The following is a 22,773-nucleotide window of genomic DNA, read 5'->3' as shown; positions in this document are numbered from 1 at the left end:
ACTTCTACTTAGCTCTCCATACAGAGGTTTTGTCTGCCCTCTGCCCTTATATTCTGACCATGAGGTTAGGGGAACAAGCCATGATCCATCTCATTTCCATGCCTCAGCACCTGCTTTTCCTATAATGCTATTCCTTGTATTGTCTGCTTCATAAATTCCTCATTCTTTATGTCTTTGCTTAAGAACTTCCACCCTGGGGAAAACATCCCTGATCACTCAATATTCCATACAGAATTAAACTCTCCTCTTCTATTTTTCTGAATACTTGTATCACCTCTATATTATAAAAGCAGTCCATACATTCATACACAACACACCACTTAAGTCATGTATAAAGATCTGGTGGCATAAATCAAGCCATAGATTTATACATGACAGTCATTCCAAAATAAGAAAAAAAAAAAAAACACATTCCTAATTCCTAATTTAAGATAGTAACTTTGAAATACAGTTCCTACATTTAATACCTTTTTTTAAACTTTGATATTTTTTCCTTATTAATTGAAAATTCACTCAACTGGCTTAAGTCCAGTGATATCCATTTGAGAGTAAAGATTTGCCTCAGTCAGCATGCCTAAAGATGTCCATCTTTTTCTCAACTATATTAAGATTATGAGGTATATGCTTATCACCTATATTAGCACACCCATTTGCTATTTTCTACTCATCTTCATAAGATAATAAGGGCAAGATGCAAGAACATATTCAAACAGTTATTCAAACTCTTTCATACTGACAAAGATGATAATGCAGCTGAAACTGTATCCTGCAATTCCTTGCAACACCTTTCACCCCTGCAGCCCCAAAACATGGAAGAGTGCAGTATACTGGTGTTTCAGTTCAGTTCAGTTCAGTCACTCAGTCGTGTACGACTCTTTGTGACCCCATGAATCACAGCACAGCAAGCCTCCCTGTCCATCGCCAATGCCCGGAATTCACTCAAACTCATGTCCATTGAGTCAGTGATGCCATCCAGCCATCTCATCCTCTGTCGTCCCCTTCTCCTCCTGCCCTCAATCCCTCCCAGCATCAGAGTCTTTTCCAATGAGTCAACTCTTCACATGAGGTGGCCAAAGTATTGGAGTTTCAGCTTCAGCATCATTCCTTCCAATGAACACCCAGGACTGATCTCCTTTAGAATGGACTGGTTGGATCTCCTTGCAGTCCAAGGGACTCTCAAGAGTCTTCTCCAACACCACAGTTCAAAAGCATCAATTCTTCGGTGCTCAGCTTTCTTCACAATCCAATTCTCACACCCATACATGACCACTGGAAAAACCACAGCCTTGACTAGATGGACCTTTGTTTGCAAAGTAATATCTCTGCTTTTGAATATGCTATCTAGGTTGGTCATAACTTTCCTTCCAAGGAGTAAGTTGGTGCTTAATAAATCTATGCTGGTGAATGAATGATTTGATAGGCAAATGACACAAAGCATCTGACATGCCTCAGCCCCTTTTAATTAACCATGGGATAGAGGTCGGGCAACATATCACACATAAGCCATTATGTATATGATGTGGGTAAGAGAGATGAGTCTTGCAAGCCAGATTAAAATTACAGTACTGATGCCTCCTAGGTTTGGAATCTTTGACTTATTTACTAATTCTTGGCCTCAATTTTTCTTTCTAAAATGAAGGACACAGAGTTGCTGCGAAGTTGAAATAACTTGCTTTCAGTACCAATACAGATGATCTTTGAATTCTCTCAAGTCCTCTCTTCCAATAGTCACATTTTCCACCCTCCCTCAGCCAGTCTCTTCCAGGGCCAAACCCTGAATTACGTCATTATTAATTGTTCAGTTTCAAACATCTTATCATCTTCTCCTAGCTTTCCAGCTCGTTTTCTCCAATACAAGATTCTAACAACTTTGACTCCACAGGGACCATCGGTGCATTGATCTTACATCTTTTTATTGTCCTTCATCTCTCTCATGTCCTTGCTGCACTTCTTAGCAACTTAAATTCAATAGCCAATCATTTTAATAACTTTCTTGCTTACATTTTCAACTCTTTTTGCCTGCACCTTGCAAAACCTCACACTTGCTGGTTAGGATCAAATCTGGGTCTGCTCTTCACCTGCTCCTATACAGGTAGATGTGGCTGGAGAAAAATGCACAGCTATGCTGAATGATATCACTTTGAATTCACAGCCACTTGCTTCAAGTGAGTCTTTAATGCTGCCAGTCAATACTTCCCCCCTAGTTCATTCACTTTACCACAGCACTAAAGAACTATTTAAAACATCTCCTCACTCTTTAAACCTCACTTACTTCCTTCACCATCATCAGTATTCAGTTTATTTTATTGAGCAGACAGAAGCAATACAGAGAGAAATCAACAAGCTCCCACCAAAGCACTCCAACTGTGTCTGTACCCAAATGCTCCAGTACTATTTGCTTTATATATATATATATATATTTTCACACACACACATACATATATACATATACATATATACACACATACATAAATGTGATTGTATGTACCTATACTATTTTGATATCTATTATATATCTAGTCTGTATTCATACATCTTGTTACTAGAAATGGCAACCTACTCCAGTATTCTTGCCTGGAAAATTCCATGGATGGAGGAGCCTGGTAGGTTACAGTCCATGGGGTTGCAAAGAGTTGGACATGACTGAGCAACTTCACTTGCAAGCTCAAAACAAAGAATAAACTCTATATGCTCTCAATTTTATTCTGTCTCACTTTTCCAAGGATATCACTCCAACTGTTTCTCCTCTCTCTCCTGTATTGTTTTATTTTCCCTAACTCCTGAATCCTTCCTACATGAATGCTAAGCTGCTTCAGTAGTGTCCAACTTTTTGAACCCCATCGACTACAACCCGCCAGGCTCCTCTGTCCATGTGATTCTAGAGGCAAGAATACTGGAGTGGGTTAGCCACGCCTTCCCCCAGGGGGTCTTCCCAACCCAGGGATCGAACCCATGTCTCTTACATATTCTGCATTGGCAGGTGGTTCTTTACCACTAGTACCACTGGGAAGCCCTGAATTCTTCCTGTGTGTGTGCTCAGTCCCTTCAGTTGTGTCCAACTCTTTGCAACCCTATGGACTGTCTCCTGTCCATGGGATTCTCCAGGCAAGAACACTGGAGTGGGTAGCCATGCCCTCCTCCAGGAGATCTTCCCAATCCAGAAATCAAACCCGTATCTCCTGCTTCTCCTGCATTGCAGGCAGATTCTTTACCCCTGAGCCACCAGGGAAGTCCCAATACAAATATACTTCTTCTTCTACCATATTAAAAAAAAAAATTATCTCATTTTCTGTTCTACCATCTAATTTCTGTATTTCATCTTATAGAAGAGATCTGTTACTCTAGCAACAAACCAGTATATATTAGCAATTAAGAAGGATTTACAATCTTAGGAGTCAAACAGACTTGACCAGAGTCTGAATCTTAATTTTATTATTTACTAGCTGTGAACTTGGGTAAGGAGCTCCCAAGGTCTCAGTTTTCTTATCTGTAAGAAAAAATAATCCTCAGCTCCTACGGTTATTCCAAAGAGAGAGCACTGTCACATCTCTAAAGCACTTATCATAGTGTCCGCCATATGATTTGTGCTCAGTCAGGGACATCTATAATTTTAGAGCTCAGTTAAATGAAGAAAAGCAAAAACCAAAAGAAATGGAGGATAGCGAGAGGCTATACTTCACTATATCTAAGGTTTCAGGATTTTCACCAAGATTCAGAAGGAAAAGGGGTTGTGAGGTCGACTGGTTTTAACATCAAGAATCAGTTTTTCTTTTTACTTTTTGTTTCTAACTTTGTTGTTATATATGTCTAGACCTCTAAGGTAATAGAAAACTGCTAGTAACATAAAGTGGCTATACCAATATTATAGTCTTAAAGAACTCTCCTCAAATTCAAAACTAGTAGAGCTGGTAAAAGAAGAGCTCAATTTCAGTATACTTCATGATTTAAACAGAGTTTCAGGTTAGTCAGAGGTTCATGCTTAAATTTACCTTTTATCTGGAGATGAAGAATGCCTGTCAGAGCATCTGGATTCACCTTCTATTGGACTAACTCACTCATCTCGATTTGCTACAGATTCAAGAACCAGAACTTGCCAATATGTCTTTGTATTTTCTTTAATTTTTAAAGACACATGCTTATTTATTTATTTAGCTTAGGTATTTGGTGGCATGGAGGAAGACAAGGATAAACCTCTCCTATTCCATTTCAAATGTTTTTTGACTTCTTTTTAGTACTATGAAATCTTGTGCCTTTTCATATCTGTGGTACCTAAGAAATCAAAATCTTAAAAATAATGCTGTGTAGGAGTCCTTGGGAGAAGAGATCGTATCCCAGGAGTTTTGTGTGGGTAACTGAGGACAGATTTGCAGATTTCAGCTCAATCTGGTTTAATTTTTTTTAAGCTGTATCATAGGAAAATCGTGTTCATAAGGCTTGAAATTTAAAGGAGAGAGAAGAAGGGAAATCAGTCCTGTCCAGCACCTTCTGCCACCCCACCCTCTGGTGGAGGCTGTATGTGGGCTTCTCACTTAATCTTGAGATTCGGTTCCCTTGAAGAGTTGCTTTTGACAGTTCAAAAAAGATAGGACTGCCATCTGGTATTTCAGTGGCATTGCATGACAGTTAAGAGTGCAGGAATTGGGGTCAGGGCAGCTGGGATTTGAAATCTTGCTCGCAGCAATTATGAGATCACTGTGATTTGGGTCTGTGGGGTAGGGAGAATTATTGTTAAGTCCCATCACCCACCCTTGATCTCCATCGGTCCACCTTCACCTTCATTCTTGATATGAATGAATGAATTCATACTACTAGGCTTTTCCCATACAGAAATTTTGAAGCAGCCACTAGCAGTGACCTGGAGCAAGTCAAACCTCTCTAAGCCTCAATTTTTTATTGTAGAGGTTTCATGAGGATCACATGAGGAACACTTGACAAGATACCTGACATCAAGTTCAGGTATAAAAGATAGCTATGATTATGCTTAGCAACTCAGAATTTAAATATATGCCACTGCATACCTATATTTTATTTCTTTCTGCTCAGGAGGACTTCAGCAGCAAATTAAGACAGCAATTATTTGATTACATTGCATCTGGTTGTTTGGAAGAAAACTTGTTTTCCCATAAAAGGAAGCAAATTACCAAGGCAAATCACAGACTACATAAACAATATGAAAATACAGCTATGATAAAAAGAAAGTGTTCCTGCTGTTTTTATATGGAAGAATATCGCTGGTATGAGGGATTGTTTGCAAACACTCCCAAAATAGATTTTTTTTGTTTACAATTAATTTTTCAAGTTAGGATGGAAAGCACTATCTCAGCCAGAGATTTTACCATGGTCCCTTAAGTTCTTTGGAGGATATATACATTAATAAAATAACATACTAACCTCAGGTTTTATTCACAATATATAAAACAATTCCAGACTACTAGGTGAAAGCATATAAAGCCAGTTGTAATGACCATTTTCCATGCTTTCAATAGTAATAACTCCCACTGCTTATGTTGTACAAAAAAATAAAATGGATAATTAAGGTAACCTTCTCTGTACTGTAACAAATTAAGAGGTAAAATTAATTTACTTTTGTTCTTTACCTTTTTTAATAACTGCCTTTCTCCAATCCATCCTTCATTTAGACTTGCCCTGAGAACTAAACATGTCAATGAAAATTTAAAAAGTAGAAAGGAGGAACTTCCCTCGTGGCCCAGTGATTGACAATCCACCTTCCAGTGCAGGGGATGCAGGTTCAATCCCTGGTTGGGGTACTAAGATCCCACATGCCTTGGGGCAACTAAGCCCATGCACCACAAGTACTGAAGCCCACGCAGCCTTAGAGCCCATGCTCCGCAACAAGAAAAGCCCACTCACCACAACTAGAGAAAGCCCGTGTGCAGCAACAAAGATCCGGCTCAGCCAAAATTAAATAAGTAAACTTTTGGAAAAAACAAATAAAAAGCAGAAAAGAATACACAACTAATAAACCTGACCAAAAAGGTAAAAAGCTAATTTTTCAATAGATAAAAATTCACCATATGTTTAGAATGTCCAAGTTAGAGTTTTCAAACAGCTACACTGACCCCTTGATGCTGTGCTCAGTCACTCAGTCATGTTTGACTCTTTGTGGCCCCATGGACTGTAGCCCGCCAGGCTCCTCTGTCCATGGGATTCTCTGGGAAAGAATAATGGAGTAGGTTGCCATGTCCTCCTCCAGGGGAATCTTCCCAACCCAGGGATCGAACCCAGGTTTCCCACATTGCAAGTGGATTCTTTACAATCTGAGCTACCAGGGAAGCCCCATACCTATACCTAGACTTATCTCGTCAGTTGCTTTCACCATGAGAGATAATCCTACTATTATAATTTCACATGATAGGGCAGGAAGGACAGAGAAAAAATAAGTTAATGCCTCCTACACACCAGACACCGTGCTAGGGGCTATGGATACACAAGAACAGGACAAATAGAGTTCCTAGCTCCTGCCCCCATGAAGTTTACAGTCTACTGAGAAAAAAATTAACAAGTAAAGCAAGCAAATATTTACTCATGTGAACGGTGCTATGACAGAAACACAGAGCTGAATAGAGAATGAAGAGGAAGCCCTGGCTCCTCCAGCTGGGATGGTGACAGAAGGCCTTTCCAAGGAAAAATTATTAAAGCCTGACCCAGAAAGGCAAAAGGCAGAAGGAAGAGTTCACAAGTGCAATGTCTCAAGGTGGGAGACTGACCTGCCTATTATAAAAGCTGTCAAAAGGCCACGTGACTGTGCTGTATGTGGACCAGGGCCTGCAGAAGCAGCAGGAGAGGTGAGCACACCAAGGGAACTTCAGGAATGTGTTATGGGTGTGTTTTTCCCTTTGTTAAGAAAATGGATAGCATTAGTCCAGAGGGAAACCAGTGAGAAGCAGCCTGATTTTTATTTGAGAACACGCAAGATCAGCTCCATCAAATCCATATTTTCTCAGTTTATTTTGAATCCAAGCATACCTATTCATAAGACGAACCAAAAGAGCCTAGAAACAAACTGAGACAAGCAAACAAGATGGCATGACCTTGGCTTAATCCTCACAGCACCACCATGAGAGAGGCTTCTGTGTTCCCCTTTTAGAGATGAGACGAATGTTCTGAAGGGTCAAGAGGTTAAGATACTCTCCCAAGGGTGCCCTGGTAGGAAGAAACAAAACTAAGATTTTCATCCAGATACATCTGATGCCGTTACTGTGCTAAATCATGTTTTCACTGTCATTCACAGGGTGCACATCCATGGTTAAAAGTAAGTATCAAGTAAAACTGGTATTATCATTCATCTCACATTTCATTCATTTTATATTTCATATTTTATATCATGAAATTTTCTTTTAAACTTTACATTTAATTTCTTTAAATTAACACTTTATTTGGAGAAGGCGATGGCACCCCACTCCAGTACTCTTGCCTGGAAAATCCCATAGACGGAGAAGCCTAATAGGCTGCAGTCCATGGGGTCGCTAAGAGTTGGACACGACTGAGCGACTTCCCTTTCACTTTTCACTTTCATGCATTGGAGAAGGAAATGGCAACCCACTCCAGCGTTCTTGCCTGGAGAATCCCAGGGACGGGGGAGCCTGGTGGGCTTCTGTCCATGGGGTCGCACAGAGTCAGACACGACTGAAGTGACTTAGCAGCAACACTTTATTTCTTTAAAATGTGGTATTTTAGGGAATTCCCTGGTGGTCCAGTGGTTAGGACCCCACAGTTGCATTACCAAGGCCCAAGTTCAATTTCTGTTTGGGGAACTCAGATCCCGCAAACAGTGTAGTCCTGCAAAAATAAAAATTAAAAATTAAAATGCGGTGTTATGAATTTATTGATCCCACAAATTCTTACTGAGCTCCTCCTGTGTGTTCAGCACTGGGGTAGTTACTGGAAAAGTTATGTGTGAGACTGACAAGGCAAATCAGTAATCCTTAAAGTTAAAATAATAATCATGACATCATTATAAAATCATTATAAAAGGAGACTATAGGTATAATTATAAAGTATGTTTAGAATTGATTACTGTTCATCTAAGGCTACCATTTGGCTTCTAATTTTGCACATATACTTTCACAAGACAAAGGTTTGATGGAAGGGAGAAATGAAGAGTTTAAAAACGAAGATATTGGCTCCTAATCAAAATTATTCATACTGGAAATGATGGAATTAACTAAATGAGAAATGGAGCAATGGCTAATGATTTTCAGATACTCCTAAGTCATCCTAGGATAGAATTTCTATGACTCTATCAGTCAGCTAGTATCTTAAAGTCAACAGATGCATTAGGATTTTAGCATTTTCTCCTCTAAGCATTAATATAAAATGTGGTTAAATTTCCTGACACCCCAAGTTCAAATTAGAAGTTTCCTCTCTACCCTTTTATCAATTTACACTTCTTTATTGCATGAGATTGAAATTGCCCATTAACTAGTTCAATCTCTTCTTAAACTACATGCTCCATGAGAACACTGATGACCAAATGCATCTCATTTACAGGTGAATCTCTGGAACTGCGTGCATCCTCATGTGCATAGTGGGTGTTTGAAATATATTCTAGAAGGAATGTATAAGCCAACCATAAGACGTTTAGGAACCTAGCACACGCAAAAGCAAAGGCTCAGCAAGGTCCCAGGGACTGGCATATACTCACACAACCAGAAGGTAGCAAACAGAATTCTGTACAAGCAACAGAGGCTAGATATAGAATCTACCAATTAAAGGAGGTCATTCTAAAATGCCATTTGCAGCAACATGAATGGACCTAGAGACTGTCATATTGAGTGAAGTAAGTCAGACTGAGAAGGAGAAATATCATATGACATCCCTTATATGTGGAATCTAAAAAGAAATGATACAAATGAACTTACTTAAAAGACAGAAAAAGACACAGATTTAGAGAGTAAGCTTATGGTTGTGGGGTGAGGGAAGGATGGGGGGAAGGGATAGTTAGAGAGTTTGGATGGACATGTACACACTGCTGTATTTAAAATGGATAACCAAGGACTACTGTGTAGCATAGGGAACACCGCTTAATGTTATGTAGCAGCCTGGATGGGAGAGGAGTTTGGGAGAGAATGCATAGGTATGGTTGAGTCCCTTTGCTGCTCACCTGAAACTATCACAACATTGTTCGTTTATCGGCTACACCCCAACACAAAATAAAAAGATTTTAAAAAATAAACAAAGGAGGTCATTCTAAGGAAGGGATGACACGATCTTGGTATAAAACTAAATTGTACTTCACATGATGCTTTGTTCTTTGTGCAGATGATGGAAGATTTCAAGGGCCTGCAGTTTCCAATCCATGAAGCCTGTGCACAATGTGAATCACTTCCCTGGCAGATTGTGGAGAAGTACTAGAAAATCGTGAGCATGAGGAATTTGTGAATCAGGATTTCAATTCTTTGCATACAGATATGATATATGCTACCCCTCTCATCTGGACAGCCCTGCAAAAAACAAAAAGGTACTTTATATGAGACAGGTCTTCAGTAAGTGTGAAGCAATCAGATCTTTCCAAACAAATAAATATTTTACATTACTGAGCATCCAAAGACCTGAAAATGGCCTTTAAAATGCTGAACGTATCACACGTTAGAACAGAGTCGTTAGAACTGCAGGCCACAAAAGTATTTAGAAAAGCCAAACAACACTGGTGGTTTTCTAAGGAGTGCTTTTTTATGCAAATAGGGATGAACATCATGCCATTTCATTGCAGCTTGACAAGATGTACACCTTCACACAGGCATCCCTCTGTTTAAAGAAAAAGATATTTCACCTAGTTGGCTAAAAAACAAACTAGTGCAAAGGGAATCCTATTTTCCATTTGCACTTCACTGTACATTTGCAAGTACGGGCCCATAGGAAAATTTCTCCACCTGACATTACTGAATGCTTAACCCTGTAAGAAATTGAGCCATAATGCCTGACCAGTGCTCGATGTGCTTCTCATTGTTGGTCAGCTCTTTTTCCGTCAAGGGCTCTGCAATATTTCCTCAAGTCTAGAGTATTCCCTTGGCTTTGATTTTATGCCTCTGCCACACTCTAACAGTCATATGCCCCATTTCCCCAATCCCCATCACTAGAATTTATCTGCTGTTCCATGGCTCCCTTTACAGAAAAATCACCATTACTGGAACCTGGCTCTCCTTTTCTCTATGTAACAGCCTAGCAGTGTCAATCCACAGTTCACAATATTGTCTAAAACACAATATTCAGCAGCCCAAAAGTCTCGTAAGTGTGAAAGTGTTAGTCGCTCAGTCGTATAAAACTTTTCGTGACCCCATGAACAAAAAACTAGCCTGCCAGGCTCCTTTGTCCGTGGAATTCTCCAGGCAAGAATACTGGAGTGGGTTGCCATTCCCTTCTCCAGGGGATATTCCCAACCCAGGGAATGAGCCCAGGTCTCCTGCATCTCAGGCAGATCTGAGCTACCAGACGTGCACCAGGTTATATATAAAGAATGGGTTGCCTCCTATTTTCACCCATGTAAGTAGTTCACAATCACATTATATCAGATACACTCAGAATAAAAAGTTGCTGTAAATGGGGATGGGTAACTGGGGCTTCCTAGGTGGCACTAGTGGTAAAAGAACCCATCTGCCAATGCAGGAGATGTAAGAGATGCAGGTTCAATTCCTGGGGCAGGAAGATCCCCTGGAGAAGGAAATGGCAACCTACTACAGTATTCTTGCCTGGAGAATCCCATGGACAGAGGAGCCTGGAGGGCCACAGTCCATGGGGTCTCAAAGAGTCGGACACAACTGAAGTGGCTTGGCACACACACACAAATGGGGGTGTGGAAATTATCAGAACTTTCTGCTTCAGAATGGAATTGGTGAATACAAGCAGAAAAGTATGAGTTTCTTCACATGGGGCAGTTTTTGAATGGGTCACACTAGCAGACTCCAGAGTACTCTTGTTATTGTTCAGTACCTAAGTCGTGTCTGACTCTGCAACCCGTGGACTGCAGCACGCCAGGTTCCTCTGTCCTTCATGATCTCCCACTCTTTATTTCCTTTCAAAGTCACACAGCACAGCTACTCGGTGTGAAGCAAATGTCTTGTTTCCACTTCTGGAGCAATTTAAATGATCTTATTGTCAGGGACATTACTCAGTAACCATTTTCTATCACCGTGAAGGAAAATTCTCTCTAGGCTGAGATTCCTAAAAGGTTATTCTAATCCTTCAATGATTGAATATATAATTTAAATTATATTCTTAATTTTAAATTCTATATATTCTCCTAGATTCTGAAAAACCACACATTGAAAATAAGGTGGGGAGAAAAGCCATTATTAATGACTTGCATTATGGAATAGCAAAGGGAAGAAAAGAGTTACTGGAATTGGAAGCTTTTTGAAGAGTTTATTTTTATGTTTATTCAGGTTCAATTAAAATCAGTAGCTTGAATTTCCTCTTTAAAAGTCACTTCTAGATGCTTTTGTTTGTTTTTTCTTTCTTTTTTTTTTTTAACATGCATAGAATCAACAGACTGGACAGAGTATCCAGGAAGACTATTAAAAAGAATCAGGTGAGTTATTTACAGGAAGGACCTGTATTTTGTCATTCTCAGAGGTCCTTGAAATTACTTACTAACATTTCCTTAGCATTGCCTGGGTGACAGGAGCTGTCATCAGCACTTTCTATATAGCAACCCATTCAATTCTTGTAACCACACTGAGGCAAGTACCACTGTTACCATCTCCATTTTCCAGGTGAGGAAACGAAAGCACAAAGTCAAGTGATTTGCCAGCGATCAAACAAGTAGGGATTCAAACTCAGTCTGGGCTCCCACACCAAGGCTCTCAACCACCATTTCACGTTGCCTCTGCCTCTGATCACTAAGGAGCTAAGAATGGAGGAAGGGAGGAAGTAGAATCCCTTGGCAGTAAGAAGATTAAGAAGGCCAGCTAGTCATCCTCACAGCACACTTTGCATTCTAGCAGATGCCTCTCAATTTTGCAGCACTTTTCTGAATCCCAAGTCTCTCCTTGGGTTGTTCCTTAAACCCTGGCTCCACCCCAGCTTCAATTTGCTCCTGCTTGGGTGCATCAACTAAAAGGAAACCACAGGAGACTTCGCTGCTGGTAAGTGTTTTTCTCAGTTTCCTGGAGCTAGAATGTCTGTGCAGGTGCTAAGAGCTAGGCTAAGCACTTTACATACAAAATGGAATTCTCCCTGCAAGATGCCCTGCCCTTAGGACTCAGGGCAAGTCAGGAAATGCCATCATTACTACTAATCACACCAGAACAAGCACACCATCACTGCTCTCCAGTTCTTCTTTAAGAGATGATGTAATGGTAGATTCAAGACAGTGGCATGTATGACCATAAAAGTCTGCTCTGTGATGACCTAAAGGGGTGGGCTGGGGAAGGGGTGGGATGAGGGAGGGGTGGGTGGGAGGGAGGCTCAAGAGGGAGGGGATATATGTATACTTACGGCTGATTCATGCTGTTGTACAGCAGAAACTAACACAACATTGTAAAGGCAATAAAATATACATATTATATATATATTTATATTTATATGTATCTATTACGTAATAGATACATACCTAATCTATTTATATTTGTATATATATATATATATATATATATATATATATATAAGTGTGTGCTCAGTCACTTCAGTAGTATCTGAATTGGCGACCAAGTGGACTGTAGCCTACCAGGCTCCTCTGTCCATGGGATTCTCCAGGCATGAATACTGGAGTAGGTTGCTGTGCCCTCCTCCAAGGGATGTGCAATGGGCGTTTGGTTTCCTTCTTTGAGAAATATTTATGAAGGGCCTACAGTTTTTGAGGTTTTTGGCCAGATGTATCACAAGGAATGTGACTGACAGTTCCTACCTTCACAGAACTTACTATCCAATGTTACAGAAACAGTTAAATAAGCAGGTATAATGCAGCATTATTTGTGTCATGGTAAAAGAAAATAGGGTCCTTTGGAGCAAATATAAGAGGTACCTAATCTAAATGTGGTGGGCTTGAAAAGCTTCCCATAAAAGGAACCTATAGATTTGGGACCTGAAGTATTTAATCAAAGCAGGTGGAGGCATAGTTCCAGGCAAAGGGAACATTACGTACAAAACTGAAGAAGCAAGTGTATAACAGCATTCAGGATCTGAGGTTAAAAATGCAAGGGATGGGAGGGCAACAGAAAAGGCAAGGGACAGAAGCAGAAGTCATGTCACGAACAGCTGTGATTCATATTAGGGAGTGACATGGTCAGACTCACACGTTAGACATCTCACCATATCTGCAGCAGGAAGAAGAGACCCAAAGGGGATCACACCAGACGTGGATGGGAAGGACAATTGCATTTTCTTTGTAATAGTCTAGAAAAGCAGTGGCATGTACCGGTGGCCTGGGCCAGCGTAGCATCAGTGGAAATGGGTAGAAATGGATGGATTTGAGGTGGATGACAGAAAAGAACCAATAGAAATTGGAGTTTGGAGAACTGGTAAGGGAGAAAGAAGAGCCACTCAGGCTTTATTCTTCCCTGGGGAACTGGGCAACTGATGAAACAATTTACTGAGATAAGGAACACACGGAGAGGTTTGGGAAACGTATATAAGTTCAGTGGAGTTTCCACACAGTTGAGCAAATCCAAGAATGCAAAATTAGAATAGCCAGTAGGCAAACTTTCCCTGGCTATTCTAAAAATGATTCTCTTTCCCAGTCAACAGGAGCCTTCTTGGTAGGTTCACTGCATCCCTGATGGTAACTCAGCCTAGTGACAAGAACAGCAATGGAATACTAAGCAGTTCTAGGGCTTCCCTAGTGGCTCAGATGGTAAAGAATCTACCTGTAATACAAGACACCTGGGTTTGATCCCTGGGTTGGGAAGATCCCCTGGAAGAGGTCATGTCAACCCACTCCAGTATTCTTGCCTTGAGAATCCCCAGGGATGGAGGAGCCTGGTGGGTTACAGTCTATGGGGTTGCAAAGAGTCTGACGTGACTGAGCGACTAAGCACAGCACAGGCAGTTCTTGGATGACTAGAAAGGAAAACACAGGCCTGCTATATCATCAGAATCAACTTGAACAATGGAGAGAATAGGTTCCAATTGTTATTTGCCTATATGACAATTATGAAAAAACTAACAATAAGAAGGTGTCCTTTCCTTGCATCCAAAACATATAGCATTTCAATCTGCCAAAGCAAATTAAAAATGGACTTGCCAACAAACGAAACAACCAACAAAGAATTAATCTCCAAAATATACAAGCAGCTCATGCAGCTCAATACCAGAAAAACAAACGATCCAATCAAAAAGTGGGCCAAAGAACTAAACAGACATTTCTCCAAAGAATATATACAGATGGCTAAAAAAACACATGAAAAGATGCTCAACATCACTCATTATCAGAGAAAATGAAATCAAAACCACAATGAGGTACCATCTCACGCCGGTCAGAATGGCTGCCATCAAAAAGTCTACAAACAATAAATGCTGGAGAGGTTTTGGAGAAAAAGGAACTCTTGTACACTGTTGGTGGGAATGCAAACTAGTACAGGGTGGAGATTCCTTTAAAAACTGGAAACAGAACTGCCATACAACTCAGCAAACCACTGCTGGGCATACACACCAAGGAAACCAGAATTGAAAGAGACACATGTACCCCGATGTTCACTGCAGCACTGTTTACAACAGCTAAGACATGGAAGCAACCTAGACGTCAGTTGGCAGACGAATGGATAAGGAAGTTGTGGTACATATACAGAATAGAATATTACTCAGCTATAAAAAAGAACACATTTGAGTCAGTTCTAATGAGATGGATGCTATTATACAAAGTGAAATAAGTCAGAAAGAGAAACACCAATATAGCATATTGACACATATACATGGAATTCAGAAAAATGGTAGCAGTGATCCTATATGCAAGACAGTAAAAAGACACAGATGTAAAGAACAGAATTTTGGACTGTGTAGGAGCAGCGAGGGTGGGATGATTTGAGAGAATAGCACTGAAACATATATATTACCATATGTAAACAAGAAGACCAGTGCAAGTTCGATGCATGAAGCAGGGCACACAAAGCCAGTGCTCTGGGACAACCCAGAGAGATGGGGTGGGGAGGGAGGTGGCAAGGGGTTTCAGAATAGGGGGACACATGTGCACACATGGCTGATTCATGTCAATGTATGGCAAAAACCACCGAAAGGTTGTAAAGTAATTAGCTTCCAATTGAAATAAATAAATTAATTTTTAAAAAATAAATTAAAAAAGAAATCAAGATCCTAAATAAATAAAAATGGGCTTTCCAACACTTGTGAAGATTTCTTGCAAGAAATTCTGAACTTGAATCTGGCCACGCCTTAGAATCTGGTGTTTAGCTCTAACAAATTACAGAAAATGCAGGGGTAAGAAAAAATGTGTTACTGACATCACAGAGATCATAGAGATGGATGAGCAAAACCCAGAGTGCCAGACATTTGACATGACAAATAGCTTGGTTTCTTCAAACAAATAAACTGGAAGAAAAAAAGAAAGAAAGAAAGGAGAGAGAGAAAAAGTGTGAAGGGGGATAGGAGGAAGGAAGGGAGAAATAAAAAGATTTAAGATTTTTGCCACTTTGTGGTAATGTCATATGCAATATTCTTTTTCTTTTATAGATAGCAATAAAAGATAATATGGAGGATAAGAATCCAGCTGCCAGTGCAGGGGACACAGGTTCGATCCCCTCTTCTCGGAAGACTCTACATGCCTCGAAACAACTAAGCCCATGAGCCACAATTACTGAAGTCCCCATGCCTAGAGTCGTGCTCTGCAACAAGAGAAGCCATTGCAATGAGAAGCCCAAACACCACAACTAGAGAGAAGCCCATGCACAGACACAGAGACCCAGCATATCCAAGAATAAATAAATTTTTAAAAGATAATGGACGTACCTCATTTGACTCTTGATTCAAGCAAGACAACTTTAAAAAAAATACTGTGAGAGAATCAAAGTTTGTATACCAACTAGATATCAGAAGATATCAAAGTACTATTTGTTTTGTATGTGATAATGTTACTGTGATGCATTTTAAAATTAATTTTAGTTTAGAAACATATAGTTTTTAATGGATGAGTGAAATGATTAATACCTGAAATTTGTTTCAAAATAATCCAGTGCAAACAGAAGAGAAAGTAGGTAGGGATATATATGAAACAAGATTAGTCTGGTAATAATCACTGTAAGTTTTGGAGCTGGGTGTTTCTACATTTGGGTGTTTGAAAATTTCCATACTGAAATGTTTTAGCTGACTTGCCAAGAAATGCAGGATTTGAGGAAAGCTAGAGCAAAGACCAAAGAAAAGAGCAACAGTCAGCTGTGATGCAGAGATTGAACATCACCTCTGCTTTCAGAAGAACTGTTTCTCGGCATGGAACCGGCACTCTCTCCTCTGTCCAGTCACCCCTCTCCATGGTTTGTGCTTGGAGGTGTTCCAAATGGAGCTCAGTGGCATTTTCTCTGTTTATAATTCCTCTGATAAGATCCAAATCTCTTCAGGCTGTCAGAATCATTTGGTCTTCTCTTTCTAACCATACACACACACACACACATATATATGTTTTAACATATCAAGGGACTTGGGGGCAATCACAGAGTTCTCCCCCTTTTTTCTCACATACTGACATTTCTCTTGCTGCCAAATTCATTCAGGGAGGCCAGAGACTTAGGAAGAAACTACTCAAATCATCTCTTACAAGGAATCAGGCTCAGGTAATATATCCCGTTTAGCATGAAAGTGAAGACAAATGACATATTTTACTATGCAGAAGAAGGGGTCGACAGAGAATGAGATGATTGGATGGCATCACCAACTCAACGGACATGAGTCTGAGAAAACTTCAGGAGATAGTGAAGGACAGGGAAGTCCATGGAGTCTCAAAGAATCAGACATGACTTAGTGACTGAACAACAACTAACATGTTTACAGTACTATTACATTGAGCCCAATAGTCAGAGAACAGCATCTTAAAGAGACAAGAAAAAAACGATACCCACTGCCCCTGTCCTTTATCATCACCAGCCAATATCTCCCCAAGCAAGGTCTAGGCTGACTTCATGATGAAGCCTTATACTTAGATTATGTTATATATTTAAATTATAAATTGTAAAATAAGAAGGCACAGGCCTTAAGAACACTCCCTTTGGGATACAAAGTCACCTGATCAACAGCTGTTAAAAGGTTTCTTATGGACAAAAACCTCTGAAAAAAGTACACCATGCCTTGAAAATATTGTAAATATCATGACAGGACAGAACTTTACTGACATCTTGATTGTGGCATAAAGAGAAAGAACTTGAAAGCAGGAATGACTAAAGAATGAGGAAAGAGGAGCATCTAAGATGGAAAAGACAGAAAAACATCACAGAAAGAGGACAGGTAGGTAAACACCAGACCTTCATGGTTTGGACTTTGCTGTTCTGTGTCTTCATTTTGAATGTGCCAACATCATATTTCTATGGACAATAAAAATTGAAGCTATCACTGGTAACTTTCAAGGAACAAGGAAAAAGAAAGCTAGAATTATTTCAAGATAGATGCTTTACTGCCTGTTTTCCTTTAAAAACTCACCCTTTTACAAGTTTTAAAATCAACACTGGGTAAGTTACTCACAATGGCTAGAACCACCATTTCTTCCTAATACAAGGTCATGCAGAATTCTAAGTAAGAAATCATTTCCTAATCTACTTTTCTCAAACACCCCCATCTCAATCAACCACCCTGAAGATATATACTATGTATACAAAGCAATTTAGAAACTTTGGTAGAAACAAGTTTTTGAATGTAAGGAAACCAAGTAAAGAGAAAAAAGATTAAAATGCACTTCCAAGTAGTAATCTATTGAAAAGGCAATGAATCGATGTCTCTATCTATGATTCACAGAACTCGGTTTATGTTTTTGGATGCAATTCTATTAGAGGCAAATGCCTTTGAATCTGAATGCTTTCAGGAATTTGTCTAAAGTAACTCACTCATAGGAATAAGATTAAGGAAATGTACATAATCTTCTCCAATGAAGAACAACTTTCCCTCTCACTAGGGCATTGGAAGAGGGCTCTAAATAAGAGGTTCATTTACTTCCATACACCTGTGATTTTGTTCCTAAGTGGTGTGAATGGCTATTGATTCAATATCAGGACTTGTCTTCCAAATTACTTAACTCATTCCATCTGGAGGTGAGTCAAGACGTCATCCTCTGATGTTTATGATATTGCCTTCCATACAATACTTGGAAAGAAAACAGAGGTAATTGTTTACCTAGTTGGATGAGAAAGAGGGGAAAATACCTTCTTGTTGTTTTAAATTAAAACAACTAAAATACTTTGTGAGGCAATCCTAGGACAGACATTTCTATGTTCTTATACCACTCACATTTTCTTGCTTGCTGCTAAGTGAATCACAATCCATAGTATCTCACATATTGTATTTTGGTGTATAAGCAGTGTAAACAAACACATTTCTTGCCACCCTGTTGAACACACACAAACACCTGTTGACTTTTTTTCTAGTTTTATATTAAACAGTCAAAACTACTTGATATTGATCATCAATTCTAGGTCTACATGAAGACTGAATGAGGCAAGAATCTAACCTGTTAATAACTGACAGATCTCCCTGGAAAATCTAGAAGAAAATTAAGCACACAGAGGAAGAAGGGGTCTCTCCCCATGACTGTCAACCACCATATACAATGTATTAATTTCTTGCTGTTCATTTTTACTGTGATATGGATCCAAGCAAAGTGATTCTGCATTATCCCTTGGTTATTAGAAGAGTCTGATTTCTTGGAGTTCATTCCTTGGAACTAGGAAGTTTGTCACCACATGTCTATATCTTTATCTACAGATATTTTTATAACCTAGGAGGAAGTTGGGATCCCCTATAAGGAACAACTTTGCTGTTGGTTGGCTGTTTTTTTTAAAAAATGGGGGAAGTGCTCCCTGAGACACATACTGCTCTTCAGACCACTGCCCTTCAAAACCTGGATGGCAGGCAGGTGGTGGTTTCTGGGCTCCATGCCCTCTGCAATGCATGCAGTGGCTCAGGGTTGGCGATTGGTCAATTGGCAGGGCTTGGGGCATCTTTGCATACAGGCAATTCCCTGCTTTAGAGCACCTCCCAGAGTTTTGGCCCATTAACCCAAGCACAACAGCTTGATGAATTAATGCTTATAGAGGCACAGTTGGCAGCTTCTAATTAAATAATTATGGCTAAGCAGCTGCACGGAAGCTGTCATGCACCCTAGAAAGCCAGCTGTCAGCTTTATTGATCCTGAGACTGAGGAAGAGTTAACACTTAGCTCTGGTTGTTGGGTACAAAGAGCAAGTATATCATATGCAGTATATGTGCTGTGCAATATGAAGGTGTTGCATATTTGTGCTAGTCTGAGCCACCTGCTCCTTGGCATCCTCTCAGCAATCCAACAAAAAAAAGAAGTGATCATATGATTAGAGAACAGAGTCTGTCTGGAGCAATCTACAGAGGGCTTACTATTATACAGATGAGGCCTTGATAAACACAGAAATGTCACTGAGCTAGCAGACAACTCAGGCTCTAAGTCTCATTTAGATGAGCAAGTGATTGGAATCAAGTGTGGTCTTTTTGAGGGGGTATGACTGATATGTTTTCTTCTGTTTGACTAAAGTTTCCTAAGAGGCCATTTTCAAATATTAGAAATTGGGGAACAAGGTAAATATCACAAACCAGATTTAAATTCAACGATGCATTTTTTTTTCCAAGTTAGAAGATGTCTGTTCTACAGAATCACAGATAATGTCATATTCCTTTATAGAAAGCTAAAAAGCTAAAGCTTTATCTCTACGCTAATGGAAAACTCACCAGAAGAAAGAAAGCAGAATCTGGCCACTAAGCCCCAACACAGAGGAAGGTATAGATTATAGATAAAAGCCATAGATAGGGGTATTGAACCAAATAATGCTTGTTACAGAACATCAGAATGCAACTGAACTGCTAGCTGATTCTTTTCTCCGCAGGCTGTTCTTTCTATACAATCTATGTGTTTTCACTTCTAAAAACCAAATCTGTGATAACCCAGTACAGAGCAACTTGGCTTCCCACAGGCCTTGTCACCAAGGCTCCCAACATCATCTCCAAAGGAATAAAGACAACTGTAGGCAAAACTCAGTCCAACAGATTCAGTCACACCTGAATGTACAGAGACATTTAGATATTTTAATCCTCAAAATTTATGGATTTGCCTTAAAATAAGAATAGAGAAAAACTGGAAACATATTTCTCATGGAATTCACTTCACCCAGCTCCCAGACCTGTTGAAAATCAGCAGTTCATCAAGCACTGAACTTTACAGACTAATTGCTTTCCTCCCAGAGATCAATGGCTTATGGTTAATTTAGAGTAATTCTTAAAAGAAGGCATTCTGTACAGTAAATTGTCATTTAAACAACTGGACTGACTCTAAGAAACTCTTACTATAAAGACTTCAGTGCAATTGTTTCCTTTCTTTTTTTCTCTTCTGGTTTCCTTTTATGCCAGTGATTATACCACCTCAGTTGTCTGAAGCTGACTGTGTGTGATTGACAATTCTCAAGGATTCATTCCTTTTGGGTGAATCCTAAATGCAGCTCGGCTTAATTAAGTCTGCAGTGCAACTCAAATCTCAGTACAAATTGCTAAGGAATCAAATCACAAATTCGTGAAAGCCTAGGCAGGCAAATTTCAGACTTGGGGTCGGGGGGAAGGGGTCTTTCATCAGTCTGTACTGCCATCTAGCCAAGATCACGTCATTCAGTGCAACATCCATTTTGCTTTCAACATTCCTGATGAAAGCTGTCTTCAGAAACCAGCTTAATAGACCCCAAAGTTCAGATAAGACAACAGTCAGCAGCACTTCAGCCACTCTGAGTCTACTGAACTCCCATGACCCAACAGCCAAGTTCTCATCATTGCCTTATCTTCACAGTTCAATATCCGACAGACACACATGTCTATTTTCATTCCACATATTACCTATACCAATATCATTTGTATACTGTGATTTTTGAGGCCTTTAAATATTCTGTGAGTTGATTGGGAAAACAAAAGTTACCTTAGGTAAAACATGAAAGCTGATTATAACCCCTAGCTATACCTCAAGAGTTAAAAAAATAAAATAAAAATCCCCAAACAGCATTTAAACAACAACACGTTCCTTAGACGTAGACTGAACGTGCAGACCATATATACATATATATCTGTTAAACAAATCCATACACATGAAAAACAACAAGAACGCTCTGTACTTACGGTAGAAGACGTACTCAGTGTAGCTTGACCAGATCTTGTCATCTGTATACTGGTTGACGAAAGATGCTGTTACTGAGGAGTTACAGGCCACCATGTGGAATCCACATTCTGACAACATATCAAAAGCCCTTTCCAGATGCCTGAATTTGAGATAAAATCTGGATGTGTATCTTTCTGGGGCTCGGTCAGGGTCTCTGCTCTCATTCAAAGTCTCTCCAAAGACCTCCTTCGCCAAGGAAATCCTTCCACAAACCAAAATCCGGGGAACTCTCCGAAACTTGGCATCTGCCTGCCCCTCTCTGCCCATGGTGCAGGACCCCCTGTAACCCACAGTAATAAAGCCCCACTTGCGGTCAGCAGGGAGCAGCGAGGAAGGGGGGCAGATTCTCGTGTCACTTCCTTGGGAGGCATCTTCAAAGTCACTGTGGCAGAATTCATCTGGGCTTTGCTTGATTTCATCAGGGGTCAGGAGTTTGACCAAGTCTGGGAGCTGGAAGTACTCAGCTTCTCTTTTCAGTCTTCCCCTTTCTGGAAAGTGATCAGGCAGGACCACCTGCCTGTCCCTGAGATAGTCCAGAATATAACGGAACAAGAATCCATCTCTGTCAATGAAAAACCTTCCTTTGGAGTCCTTGGCTAGGTCGTTAGCTGTGTCTCTCTTTGGGGAAAACATTTTCCACAGGAGGGAATGAGGGATGCTTATTAATGTGGAATGGCGAGTGAAATAAACTTGACCCCCAACATTCAGCTCCACGACCTCGGGGAAGGAGTTGGGAACTGCAGCCCCTTGTTCTCGAGAATAATAACGACTACAGTTGCCACTCAGAGCCATGGTCCCTTTCTTCTTTTTCTTCTCCTATTTTGATGTGAAGGAGCGACCCAATGGAGTCACAGCCTGATCCTTTGCAGCAACTTATAAGGGAGGGAGAGGATGATAACTTGTTAAAAACAACCTCTTCTTACCCCAGTTTTTTTTTCCCCCCAACAAAGCAAAATTTGAAAGAGTCCACAGGTGAAGTGATGCTACAGAAGTAGTTTAAACCCTGGCAGGTGGTGAGCTATGACTTCATGGAATATAATCAACTCATCTGCATCCAGTTTTCCCCCAAGCTCAGTAGGCAAGGCCGGTCAGGTCTCCAGTTACTGAGAGGTCTGTCTGCAGGAAAAGAGAGAAAATTATTTCCTCAAACACAGCATGAGTCAGAAAAAAAGAGACTGCTGGAGAGAGGAGAGGGAGGTAGAAGGAGGGAGGGAAACCGAAAGGGAGGGAGGGAGAGATTATTTTACATAAGCAGCCCTGGAATTACTGATTTCAGCCATTCTTCAACTAAATCGTAGCTTCTTTCAAGGTATTTCGTGTCTACATATTTATCTATATCCCTCTGTCTCCAGCATTTAGTATTAAAAACATTTCTATTTGATTTCTGCATTAAAAATGAATATGCAATTTTCAACTTCTAAAAAGAGATTTATTTTCTTTCCCCAGCT

The 22,773-nt window shown here is 40.0% G+C and overlaps 1 protein-coding gene across 1 annotated transcript in view; it reads right to left on the bottom strand.

The window, feature by feature from the left end:
- The window catches only part of KCTD16 (potassium channel tetramerization domain containing 16), a 321,458-nt gene that overhangs the window by 297,745 nt on the left and 940 nt on the right, over nucleotides 1–22,773 (bottom strand). The window contains exon 2 of the mRNA XM_061423854.1: nucleotides 21,286–22,441. Within this exon, the coding sequence (XP_061279838.1) occupies nucleotides 21,286–22,117 (832 nt within the window). The 5' untranslated portion in view covers nucleotides 22,118–22,441. The remainder of the gene's footprint in view (nucleotides 1–21,285; nucleotides 22,442–22,773) is intronic.

Source organism: Bos javanicus, chromosome 7 (assembly GCF_032452875.1).
Source record: "Bos javanicus breed banteng chromosome 7, ARS-OSU_banteng_1.0, whole genome shotgun sequence".
Taxonomy (NCBI): domain Eukaryota; kingdom Metazoa; phylum Chordata; class Mammalia; order Artiodactyla; family Bovidae; genus Bos; species Bos javanicus.
Note: the sequence above shows the minus strand (reverse complement) of the source record. Positions and strands in the feature narration are given on the sequence as shown.